Here is a 12,406-nt window from a genome sequence, read left to right as displayed (position 1 = left end):
ACACGAAATTACATTGTGTACTTTGACTGATCTACGTCCACTATGAACCAGCAAATCTATGAAAATGTATAGTACATTAACACAAAACACGTAAACTGTGTATGTTTTAATGACACTTATATGGTTACGTATTATCTAGACAGGTTAATTATTGAACTGATAGGTGTCTCGTAAAAATAAGAAAAGAAATGTATTGATAAATCTAAATTGGTTCCTGGGTTGTTATAAAGATAAATATCTAACTTATTGGAATTAGAACCAAATTAATTTTTCATCACTATTTTGATATTACCTATTATTATTTTTATTTTTTAAAATATAGATTAAATAAAGTTACTATAATTCACTAGTCAATAATAATTAATATTAGAATACAATAATTAATAATAAAAACAAAAACATACATAATTTTTAAAAAAATATTGACAAAATAAAAATAATATTTTTAATGAATAGGTACTTATTTAAAAATTTCATGTTGTTGAAATTTATCAATTTTTTAATTTTAATTTTTGAGATTATCGTTTTTGCGAACGTAATGTATGTTTCATTTTAAATATCTTTTAAAATATCAATAAAATGAAAAAGTTTTTGAAATTTCAAATTATAATGTCATATTTTGCGATTTACAACTGTTTGAAAATATCGGGAATCGATTTGGATATTAATTTTCAAATACAGGAACCAATTATTTAGATGTAGCCAATGGTGCATTTAATTTATTCATCGATGTAGGTAGGTACTACTATATGTACCTACTTAACATGTTGTGAACTACTATAGTTTTTTTATTATATTTAAATAATATTATGTCTTTTTGGATTGAACACAATGACATTTCGTCATTATAAGTACTTATATATATGTTATTTTATTAATCAAGAGTAAAATAATTGTAAGAGTCCAAGTAGGCGTTTTAGACTATTTTACAATGTCATATCAATATTATTTTACAACCCTAAATATTGAAACGACTAAAGTAATAGTAATAATAATAATAATAATAATAATAATAATAATAATAATAATAATAATTTAATAATTTAATGATCTTCGTATAAAATGGAAATTATTGTCTAACAATGGAATCAAATATATAGTTAGTTAACAAAGTGTAGAAATAAAAGAATATAAACTAATATTATCGCAATGCAATTAAAAGCACAAATATAAAATTGTATTACATTATACCACGTACTATCAATAATAACAGCTATATTTAACGTAATTAACAATATTAAATCAATGGAAAAATAATAATTATCATGATATACCTATAATATGTTATTAAACGGCTTTTTCATTTCTAGCCTCACCACACGAATCGCTGAAATTAGTTTCAAACTACTGATCAACGATCATAATCTTTTTGATATATTACATAGGTACAGTGTTTGTTTTTTATTTCTATAACAGAAGATTAAGCATGACACACAGTTACATATATGATTATGATGTATTTCAATATACATTACATCTAAGTATTGTAATGCAAGTAAGACATTTTTAGATTTAAAACGGCCTTAAACTGGCAGAAGCCATAAGGTGTAAAAGTATATAGTATAAGAATATTAATAATAATAATAATAATTTTAAAAAAAACATACATAATGCATCAGTGAACTTATTATATGGATATAGGTAATATTATATTATGACTTGTAACGGACGTGGAAAAAATAATAAATAAAAATGTAACCGATTATTATCTTATGTTATAGTATAACGAAATAGGGAAGATCTTTATTGAAATAAGACAAATCAGTATGACATATTAATGTCCGGTTGATATACATGATGATATATTACAATAACAACCTATACCATAGATTGAATTAAGTTCGTCGAGCAATACGCAATTGTCTAACAATATATCTAAATAATGTAATATTTTAATATAGAAATGTATAATGCATGTTAAGATACATTATAATATACGATCATTACGCTGTCGTATGCGGACACCACTGCGTATAAAATGTAAGTAAAAGTTTAATATTATTCTATTGAATGCCAGTCTGCGGCTTACAGCAGACGCAGAGAAGAAGCAGCGTTACTGATACATTTTATTAGGAAACACAGAGCCGAGTACCAAAACCGCCTGATAGACTTGTTGCCTAGTAATATATATCTGATTGCCAGCACGACAAACACCATTTGGCTAGTCCGGTGTAGATAGTACATTCTGAAACAATGAATAAAAATGATCAAATATGTGTGTGTGTATGTTAGTGGTTTAGATTAAGTAGTCGTCCTTGACCGTTCTCACATTCCTTTATTTTACCATTTTAATCGTTAATTCAAGTCTTGTTAAGGATGATCTTGAATTCCTAATGGATTGAAAAAGCTACCAAACAAGTTTTATAATGTATTTTTTAGGAATGGGATTAGTAAAGGCACTCAACAAGTTTTTGTAGATTAAAAAACGAATATTGTGATTTAAACAGATATTATTTTTATTTTTATATTTATTATTTTTTCTTTTTTTGATTTTTATTATCCAATAGCTATTAAAAAAAATCACAAAAATGTAAACGCGTGCATAGAATTATTAATATTTTCAAATGTAAACTCAAGCTTTATCAATTTATAATCAGTGTCAACTTCGATCATTTATTAAAATTTTTATCTATTTATTGAGCGATCGGTTTTACAGACGTTGTAAAATCTACAGATATTATTTATAATTTGCAAAACCCGTGTTGCCATACTGATGGTTTAGGAAATCCAATTCGCTAATCTTAGAAAATAATAAGAACAATTAGAGATACATTTATAACATAGTCTCATCAAATAAAACAATAATAACATTTGGAAATATCACGACATTATTAAATTTAACGATTCCGACTGACGCGAGTATTTATTTAGGTCCAATTAAATTTAACGAGAAGCCTATAAACTATAGACAATTTTAGCAAGTAAATTAAAAATAAACTTTTTATTTTTTTTATTTTTAAAAAAAGTCGTAGAAAGCGTTTAAAGCTATAAAAAAAAAAAAAATAAATAAAAATAGAAATGGGCCTCCAAGTCATCCTAGTAAAGCAAATTAGTTCATTTATATATGGTCGTCAAAGTATTTCATAAGATTAGGTACAAATCTGTACTAAACATACCGTCTTAATCGCGATTTGGCGTTAGGGACTGTACTTGGGTGGTCTTTAAGCACAAACTGCCTGGTTCCCCATATGTACGACTCGATATAGCTTCGCCACTTCAGTTGCGATACATCAAAGTAAAACGTCTTTTGGTCATTGGGATCAAGTTCGGTGAAAAGCCTCTGTACGTTTGTGTTCTTGAAGTTCCATTCATGCGTGGTGAAGAACTCTAGACACGACACCGCTTTCTGTAGCCGTTTATGAATTCGAATTAACCTGCGTGCATAAATATAGACAAAAAAAATTAACAATTATTTATTATTATCTATATAATCTATAACCTATTATCTATAATTTACTTATCGAAGTAAAAATAAATGTAAAAAATAAAAAATGAATAAACACAATTGGTATTCTCCATCTGTCTTAGAAAACGGATAGACTTCACAAATTGCGGCTGATTTCAATATCACTTCCTGTGGATAGTATTAATCAGTAAATGTTCAGTAATCTACTAATATTAATTATAATTATGCAACAAATCAGTCGTTGGATATATTTGAAGATGGGTATTAAACAACTATCACACGTAGGACATATTTTAATATTTAAGTTGTATAAAATACGAGTAGTTAATGTTTAATGCCTTAGATGTAGAAATATCTAATAATTTATTTTCAGTTATTTAGGTAAATAAGTATGTCTTAACCTATATAAAATAAATGCTTTGTTACGATTTTTAATTACATTTTTATCGAACTTGTACAAAAAGTTATATATTATCAATTGGATTAAATGGACCTTGGATAAATTTGATTCGAATTAGATTCATACAATCTAACCGAGCATTTAAGGAACCAGAAACGCATGTTATTGTAAGTATATTATTATTTTTATCTGGTGTATCTCGTTTATCCTTGTGACACTTCCAATCAACGATTTATGTAGAAACACTCCCATCCCTACATAAAAAGATAGTCCCAATAAAAATTAGAAGTTCAGTACAATAATTAATAAATTCTTTAATGATTTACCTATAGTTATGATTTTATGAGCTATAATATATAATATTATGTTTCATATTTTCCTTGTATCAAGATCATTATATTTATAGTTTACTTCATACACATTTTTTGTTTGAATATTTTTCGTTATGATTATTATTTAACTAATATATTTTTTTTTATTACTGAGAATTCAATTTTATTACATACTTTATATATAAAATATATATACAATTTATCAATATAGGTATATATTTATTGTAATTATAATAAATATTTATATGTTTAAAACTGTAAATAATATTGATAATTTAATTAAAAATAAAAAAAAACGAATTTGCTTATTTTACTCCTGCAATAATAAAATTAAATAACTAGAATTTATACTTTCAACTTCAATTAGTTGGTTGAAACCTTAAAGCATAATGATATGGTTATATCATTTACAGGGTTGAATAATGAAAAATATTATGATTTTATACTTAATGAGCTCCTTATATTTTAATTTGTAATTATACAATATGAAACAAAATAGTAACTGATATCTGATATTTTTACAGCGGAGATTTTAAATGTGATATTTCTTCGAGTAATAAACAATTACAATTATACTTTAAAAATATTGATACGAATTAAGGAATTACAATTTGTCTAAATATTTTTCATGTAATGAAAATAACAGTTCTAATTAATAACATCAAACATGATTTAAAAAATATATATATAAGTTTTTGTCAAAATAATAAAAAATAATGAGTTCATTTTTCTCACTTTCATGAAGATGAAATACCAGTTAAAAACAATAGAAGAATAGAAAATAATTATTTTGATATTTTATAACTTTTTACAATTCAGTAAGGTATTATCTAACAAATAAATGATTAATATTTAGCGAAAATTCTTTTAAATAACATTTATTTTGTTCTAAAAATAATGACCAGGGAATTATTAAATATTTATTTTAATACTACTATTAACTATATGGTTTTAATTTAAAATATTTTTTGAAATATATAGCTCATGAAAAAAAACTTTATATTAGTTAATTTACTATTTAACTGTTTATTATGGAGGTGAATCTCACACTATTTATCTGACGATATAATGTTATATAAGTTCATTGTGATAAGCTAGTAGGTGGTAAATAGCTTTTTATAAAAAGTTCAAGATTAATTATAATTTTTAAGTTATGGAATAATATAAGTTATGTACTTTAGATCTCATATCATATTAAATTTATAAATTTTAATAAGACACCATCTGTATATATTTTAAGGTTAAGGTGTCATAACTAGTGTTTTCAAGACTTTAAAGTAAGCTTTGACATTATACCACAGTCGATGTAGTGATATTTATTTCACTTTAAACTTGAAAGAAGGTAAAAGTAAAAATATATCAAGATTTAATATTTTTTGAGACTAGAATAATATTTAATGAGAACATTTTGTTTTCAAGCGTGGAAATATAAAATTATTTTTTCAAAAGTATATAATATTATGATATTATGATATATTTAATTTATGATATTACTGTGATTAAATATATTTATTTTAAATCATTCGTAGAGTAGTATGATACATAATTTTCGTATGCAATGCATAATATTGTATATTTATTTTAAGATAAAAAAAAAAGTTAAAATCATGCAAGTAATTTTATCAATACGATGTTTTATATGCATATTTAATATTTTTGTATAAAATCGTTTGCTCTTTTATAATAATATAAAGAATGTATTCTTAAAATCTATTTCTATTTATTAATGTTTTTAATGAATCGTTTTAAAATATGATTGCGTTCCGTTTATTAATCAACATTTTTTTTTTTAATTACATGATATTGAGGAAAACAAATTTTCAAATATAATATTTTTAATCCGTCAACTGTAAACTGTTATTATTTATACATATCCAGATATTAGCGATATTTAAATCCTAAATATATTTAGCATCCTTTTTTAAAAATATTGTATGATGTATGATAAGTGATAACTATTTAAGGCAATTATTTGTAAGTACCATTTTAACTAATAAGAACCAAGGTCTGAATGGTAAACGGTAAATAATATATTGATGTTTAATATTATGCAAACCATGATTTAACATAGATAATGCTATGACACATGCTAACGGGAAAACTTGGCCACCTATCGACCTATATATTTCTGATTATCTGATACCTGAGTGAATAATTTAACTAAATAATAACACAGTCCAGCGACTACTTTGCTGTTTTAACTTTTTGCACTTATATTTATAGATTTTAACGGGCTGAATTCAAATATGTAATCAGTTTTTCTTTAACACGTCTAGTTTTTCTACAATTTGAATTTTAAACATTGTATTTTCTGTACAGTTATACAATAATATGCGGTATATTCCCAAGTCGAATTATTATTATAAACTCAGTTTGTAGTATACTTTACTGAAACTTTAATTTTATATTTATTAAATTGTTTATCTTATAGTAGTTCAATTAAATATATTTTTAAACTCATACAATTGATGTTTATTCTTTATAGTTACGTTCATTTTATTTTTTATAAAATATCCGAGTTCTACATCACATTTCTAAGATTTTATACGGGTGATTTTTGATTTTAATTTTTTTTAGTATGACGTCTAAAAACATTAAAAGAAGATGTTGTAAAAACAATTCAAATTTATTTTGTTATATATGTGGTGAATACGTTATAATGAAACAACGAAATAACAATTTAACAATTAAAATAATAATTTTTGTTAAAAATGTATACCACGAATATTTTGGTATTAAATTAGGAGATCAAGATAAATCATGGGCACCCCATATTACTTGCCGATCCTGTGTTGAAAGTTTGCGAAATTGGAAACAAGGTAAGCGTTTATTAATGGCTTCTGGAATACCAATGATTTAGCGAGATTCAAAAAATCATATTGACGATTGCTATTTTTGTATTGTTGATATTTTCGGTTATAATAAAAAAAAAAATCAAAGTTAATTTACCCAAATTTACCTTCTGCTTTACGACCTATACCGGATGGTCCAGAATTACCAGTACCTGTACCGTCAGAAACTTTCGAAACTATTTTAAACCATGATTCTGATGACAATCTTAATAATAATTATGAAGACTTTCAACTTGACGCCACGGATGTTCTTTAACTTTTTGATCAATTTAAATTAAATGATTTAGTACGTGACTTTGTCCTTACTAAAGAGGCAGTTAAAATTTTGAGTTCGAGACTCAAAAAAAAAAATTTATTTACAAAATGTACTACTTTTATTGGTGCAGGAATCGTGAAATAGAATACAAACAATTTTTTTCAAAGGAAGGATCACTTGTATTTTGTAATAATATTTCTAGGTTAATTCAATATTTAGACAAATATTATGATGTGAATGAATGGAGGTTGTTTATAGATTCATCTAAAAGAAGTCTAAAAGGTGTTTTACTTCATAATGGAAACCAGTTAGCGTCTGTTCCTATTGCACATATTATTTATATATAAATGTTATGCTATCTTTAATCGTAATTTTAAAAAAAACTAGACGTGATAGAGACAAACGGATTTCAAATTTGAATTTTGCGCGTTAAGTTCTATAAGGATCAGGTATTATTACACAAATAACAAAAAAAAAAAAAAAATTTCACAAGACTGCACAATTTATTTATTTGTTACTTATTTGAAATAAACATGTATATAATTAAAGTTTCCTCGATAGACAATTTTTAAAATTGACATTTGTTTTCAAATTTTACTTGTTAACTTACTAACAGTGTAAAAAAAAGGTCACTCGCTATGAAGCTACTCTATATACTAACTTCCAAAAAAATATCCCTTCACTGACGATAGAATACGTGAATTTGACACACATGATGTCAAACGAATTAATACATTTTTGTTAACAGTTAAGCGCCAATGACATCAAATTTTGTAGTTGTATGAAATAATAGCTTTCACCGTTTACAACCAATAAAGATTTGCTGTTTTTTTTGTGAAGGGGTAAATCAGGAAGTAAATTACTATCATAGTATTATATTTATAAACAAATACCTATAGGCTATAATAGATACTATTAACCTATTTTTATACAGTAACAGTTGTAATGGTGATAAAAAAAACAAGTGTTTGTCCCAATTCAAATTGTCTCTTTAACATGCATCGGTAATCATGTAGATATGCAATTTTATATTTATTTGTGAAATCTTACCTTGGCTGCCTTCCAGTAATTTTTGCGAGCCCGTCGATGATGTAGGCAGGTGCCATTTGAAAAGCAGTTACACACAAATAGTTGACGAGTCTGTTGCTTTTGAAACTGCCACCCGGGTACCATAAAATGTCACTAAATGGATTCTCTAATATAAATTCGTGGCCTAACCGTTCGATGTCTTTCCAGTAAATTGGATTCGTTGTGCCAGACGTACAATGATAAATCTCTATGCCCTTTGGCCTGCCAAAAGTCAAATAGTTTACATGTATTGAAAAATATGTTTATATATATATATATTATATGAAAAGGTAATTAATAAAACTATATAAGTTTAATGGTTTATATACTTTTTAATTAATCTAAGAGCTGAGATAGAGTCAAATTGAAAGACAGATGACAAAATATCACAACAAATAAAATCTGTTATTAGAATCAATAATTATCATGATTTTTATTTTTATGATTATTAAGTGATATTAAATTGGAAATATTGAGTTACATACTAATTAGGGACGAATCGTTAGATCAATATTCTAATGTAACGATTGTGAACGAATCGTTAGGCCAATATATTAAAAATATCAATTGCAGACATAAATTTAATAAAAATCACGCGAGTTGCAAACACAAATATTTCTTTTCATCACTTTTTCAAGAATTAAAACTCAAAAACATCGGTACAATTTTAATATTAATAGTCATTAATAGAGTGGCTAGGTATGTAAACAATTGTACATATCGTCGATATTAAATTTCTTATGGTCTGGAATAGTTACATCGAATATAATGATTAGAAATTTGTTCGTAATTCGTAAGTCACCTTTTTAGATTTCATCCGAAACTCACACAGTTTTTATTATTTTGTCTACAATTAGGAAATGCCGCAATATTTTTATTCATGCTGTTAAATTGTCATAATCATTAGAAAGACTTATATATATATATAAATTTTTTTTTAATGAAAATGAAGCTTTTCGTTATTTTGTACTAAATAAATACGGTCATGTGGATTCAACATATCCATTTTGGAATTATTACGAAATTATTTTTGTTTTAGCAATAGTTGGTCAACTGTGACTTAATCAAACTTATGAAAAAGAAGTCCAGTTGCATTTCGAATGGATGAAAAATTATAAATTTAATGATAATAATAATCTATATGTCGATTTTTTAATGAAATTTTTAAAATAAAACTATTAAAAAAATTCTATTTATATGAGATTGACATATTTATTTTTTCTCCGTTTTAGAAAAAGTTATTTTGATTAAAAAATAAACTGGGCTTATTTATCTAAGACACAAGCTATACTTAATTAAAACACTATACAAGAAAAAAATAAAAATTATTCTTATGAAATATTATAGAATGAAAAAATGATGAATTTGTACAAAAATAGTATTTCTTCATTGCTTTGCTCCGTTCGGTTGTTATTGCTGGTTTAAAATAACGCGTAAAGTAACATGCCTGCCTATGTTTCGATACATCTTCACCAACTAATTTATATGTTATTAATTTAAAATACTCAAAATAAAAAGCGATTTTTTGTTACAAAGTCATAAATATTTTTCTGCAATCTGATACCAAGATCTATTTAAATAACAAATATTAAAAGTAAAAACATTTATTTTATCCATATAATTTATACATTTTTTCGTTTGTCTATATTACAATATATTATATTATATACAGCTTATAGGTTCTCCTGTTTTCGTTATTAAATTCGTTTTATTTCTCTGTATGTAATTAATAGTACCTATTGAAATTTGTTATAATGCATTAAGCATTGTTTTTAAAATCATAAATTTTTGAATAAAATACTGGTGATATTGATAAACATCAACCTAATTGAACTTAATTGCCTATGTCCATCGGGTGATCAAGGAAGAATTCAAGTAGATATACGTGAGCGATATTTTTGTAAAAATGATGTAAAATTCTCAAACAGTTTTGAATGTATGTGTTATTCATAATTCGATATAGGCAACTTAAAACAATTACAGAATTTAAAATATATTATTACTTTTAAAAATAATTGTTGTTGAAGTAATATTGAATATTACTCGCTAATAGATAATTTTGAAAACGAAAAATAAATTGAAGAAAAAAGCATTTGAACACATTAGATATATCAAATAAAACACGGAGATATATTTGTTATGTTTAGTTTACTCAATAGGTTAATTCGTGGACATCGTTGGAAAAGGGAATGTTTAAATTAAAATGTATCTATACAAAATATAATCAATTCTTCATAATCATAGAGAATACCTGTCACTTTATATTAGAGCAGGTAGTTAAATTTCAGTAAAATAATTAAGTTTATTTAATTGTAGACATGAAAGTTATTATTCCTGTTTGTATATTAAAAAAATAAAAAATATCTATCCAAAAAAAAAAAGATAAATAGTATGTTGGTTTTAAATTTACTCTGATAATTAGGTATCTAATGTATATTTTTACAATAAGTAAACATACTAAAATTTATGATGCCAATAAAATTATAATATAATAAAAGAAGTTGCAAGACCTGCAGTTCAATATTTTTGTTGAAATAAATTACTATAATTTGTAGCAAAGATACTTTTTCGCCTTATATGTTATTTAAATTACCAAAATTATGTTTAATCATTTATATTAAATTCAATAAGCATTGTATGCCTTAAAAAAAAAAAAAATAGCTGGATTAATATTCAGGAATATTTCTAAGAGGCTTATATTTATAACCATGTACAATATATAGCATATGTGTGTTATTTTATTCTATATTGCATTTATCATAGTATTGTGGTTTTAAAATATTAGTAACATATTGTATTGTTTGAGTTTAAGATAATCAATTTTATTGGTTATTTGAGTATTACATTAATGCGGATGAAAAATACGGATGCAGAGATCCATAAGAAGGATATGAAGTGATATAGTACGAGTACATAACGAGTATACTTAAAAGCATTGTTTAAGAATAAAGTACCAACCCCTCAAAGTGATTACTTAAATAGTTAATTACGTAATAAATTATGAAAATAAAAACCAATAATAAAACAATTAATAACACAGAGATTTCAATCTGAGTAAAATGGTGCTAAGTTTTATATTATATGCAAAATATGTTAGGTACCAAAGGTGTTTACTAATCTTATTTTGCTTATCTTGGCGTTGGACAGTGATGTGCTATTAAATTAAATTTAAAATAAAAATAATCCAATATTTGCATTATAAAAATAATTTTGAGCGGAGCTTGGTTAAAAAATTATAGCAGAAATATTTTTTTATGACTATATTTATCGTCGATATTTTTTTGTAAAAGAAACTAATGAGAAAACTCAAAAATTACATACTGACTCAAATTCTGATCTTTAAAGTCGGTTTATGATATTTTTCTTAGCACTTCTTATTGTACCCAACAAAGTATGCTCACAAAAAGATAGTAATAGTAAACTAAAATATAACGATAAAACCACCGTAAAACCAATAATTTTCTCACCTTACTTAGAATCAAAGATGTGCTTGACTAAATAAAATATACATATTAAGATTTAAATAAATAAATATAGTATCGTACCTAATACAATTGCCAGTCATAATCTACATAATGACACTTGTATTTATCTAAATTGTCATTGGATATTATACATATACACAATATTATGTCATATATCATGCCAATGTGATATCTATCTATCTATATATATATATTTATGCTTAAAGGATTTATACGACGGACAAGTGTAACAATATTAAAGTTATTAGAAAAGTCTATTAACTTTATTTCATGCATATCACGTTGTCGGTTTATTTACTTTCAATAAATGTATTTTGTATTTCACGTTTACGAAAACTTAAGCTGATGAAGTAAAATATGTTACCTATTTGTGGCCGTGTACCAAGCAGCCGATATTAATAAGTTGATACATATATCTACTGGGACCAAGTCAGCAATCAAGTCCTTATGACACAGCAGTGTCCTCAGAACCCCTTTACCGGCGCCAGCTAGCAGACCCGTTGGTCCATTTAAATTGTCTACCCATCCTAATATAGGTTCTCTCCACGATGCCGTAACTGTGTTTGTACAAAACAAAAAAAAATGCAATAAATAAAAAAAAAATATA

At 25.0% G+C, this 12,406-nt stretch overlaps 1 protein-coding gene across 2 annotated transcripts in view; it reads right to left on the bottom strand.

Annotated features, from left to right (window-relative positions):
- Positions 1 to 1,120: 1,120 nt before the first annotated feature.
- Positions 1,121 to 12,406, bottom strand: part of LOC112597112 (putative fatty acyl-CoA reductase CG5065) — a 49,029-nt gene continuing 37,743 nt past the window's right edge. For both annotated transcript variants that reach the window (XM_025343038.1, XM_025343039.1), the window contains exons 6-9: positions 12,164 to 12,356; positions 8,297 to 8,536; positions 3,117 to 3,374; positions 1,121 to 2,185 (exon numbers count right to left, since the gene is read on the bottom strand). In XM_025343038.1, the coding sequence (XP_025198823.1) occupies positions 2,026 to 2,185; positions 3,117 to 3,374; positions 8,297 to 8,536; positions 12,164 to 12,356 (851 nt within the window). In that variant the 3' untranslated portion in view covers positions 1,121 to 2,025. The remainder of the gene's footprint in view (positions 2,186 to 3,116; positions 3,375 to 8,296; positions 8,537 to 12,163; positions 12,357 to 12,406) is intronic.

This window comes from Melanaphis sacchari, unplaced genomic scaffold (assembly GCF_002803265.2).
Source record: "Melanaphis sacchari strain LSU unplaced genomic scaffold, SCAv2.0 Contig37_pilon_pilon, whole genome shotgun sequence".
In the NCBI taxonomy this organism is placed as follows: Eukaryota; Metazoa; Arthropoda; class Insecta; order Hemiptera; family Aphididae; genus Melanaphis; species Melanaphis sacchari.
The sequence above is the reverse complement of the archived record's forward strand: the minus strand, read 5'-3'. Positions and strand labels throughout refer to the sequence as shown.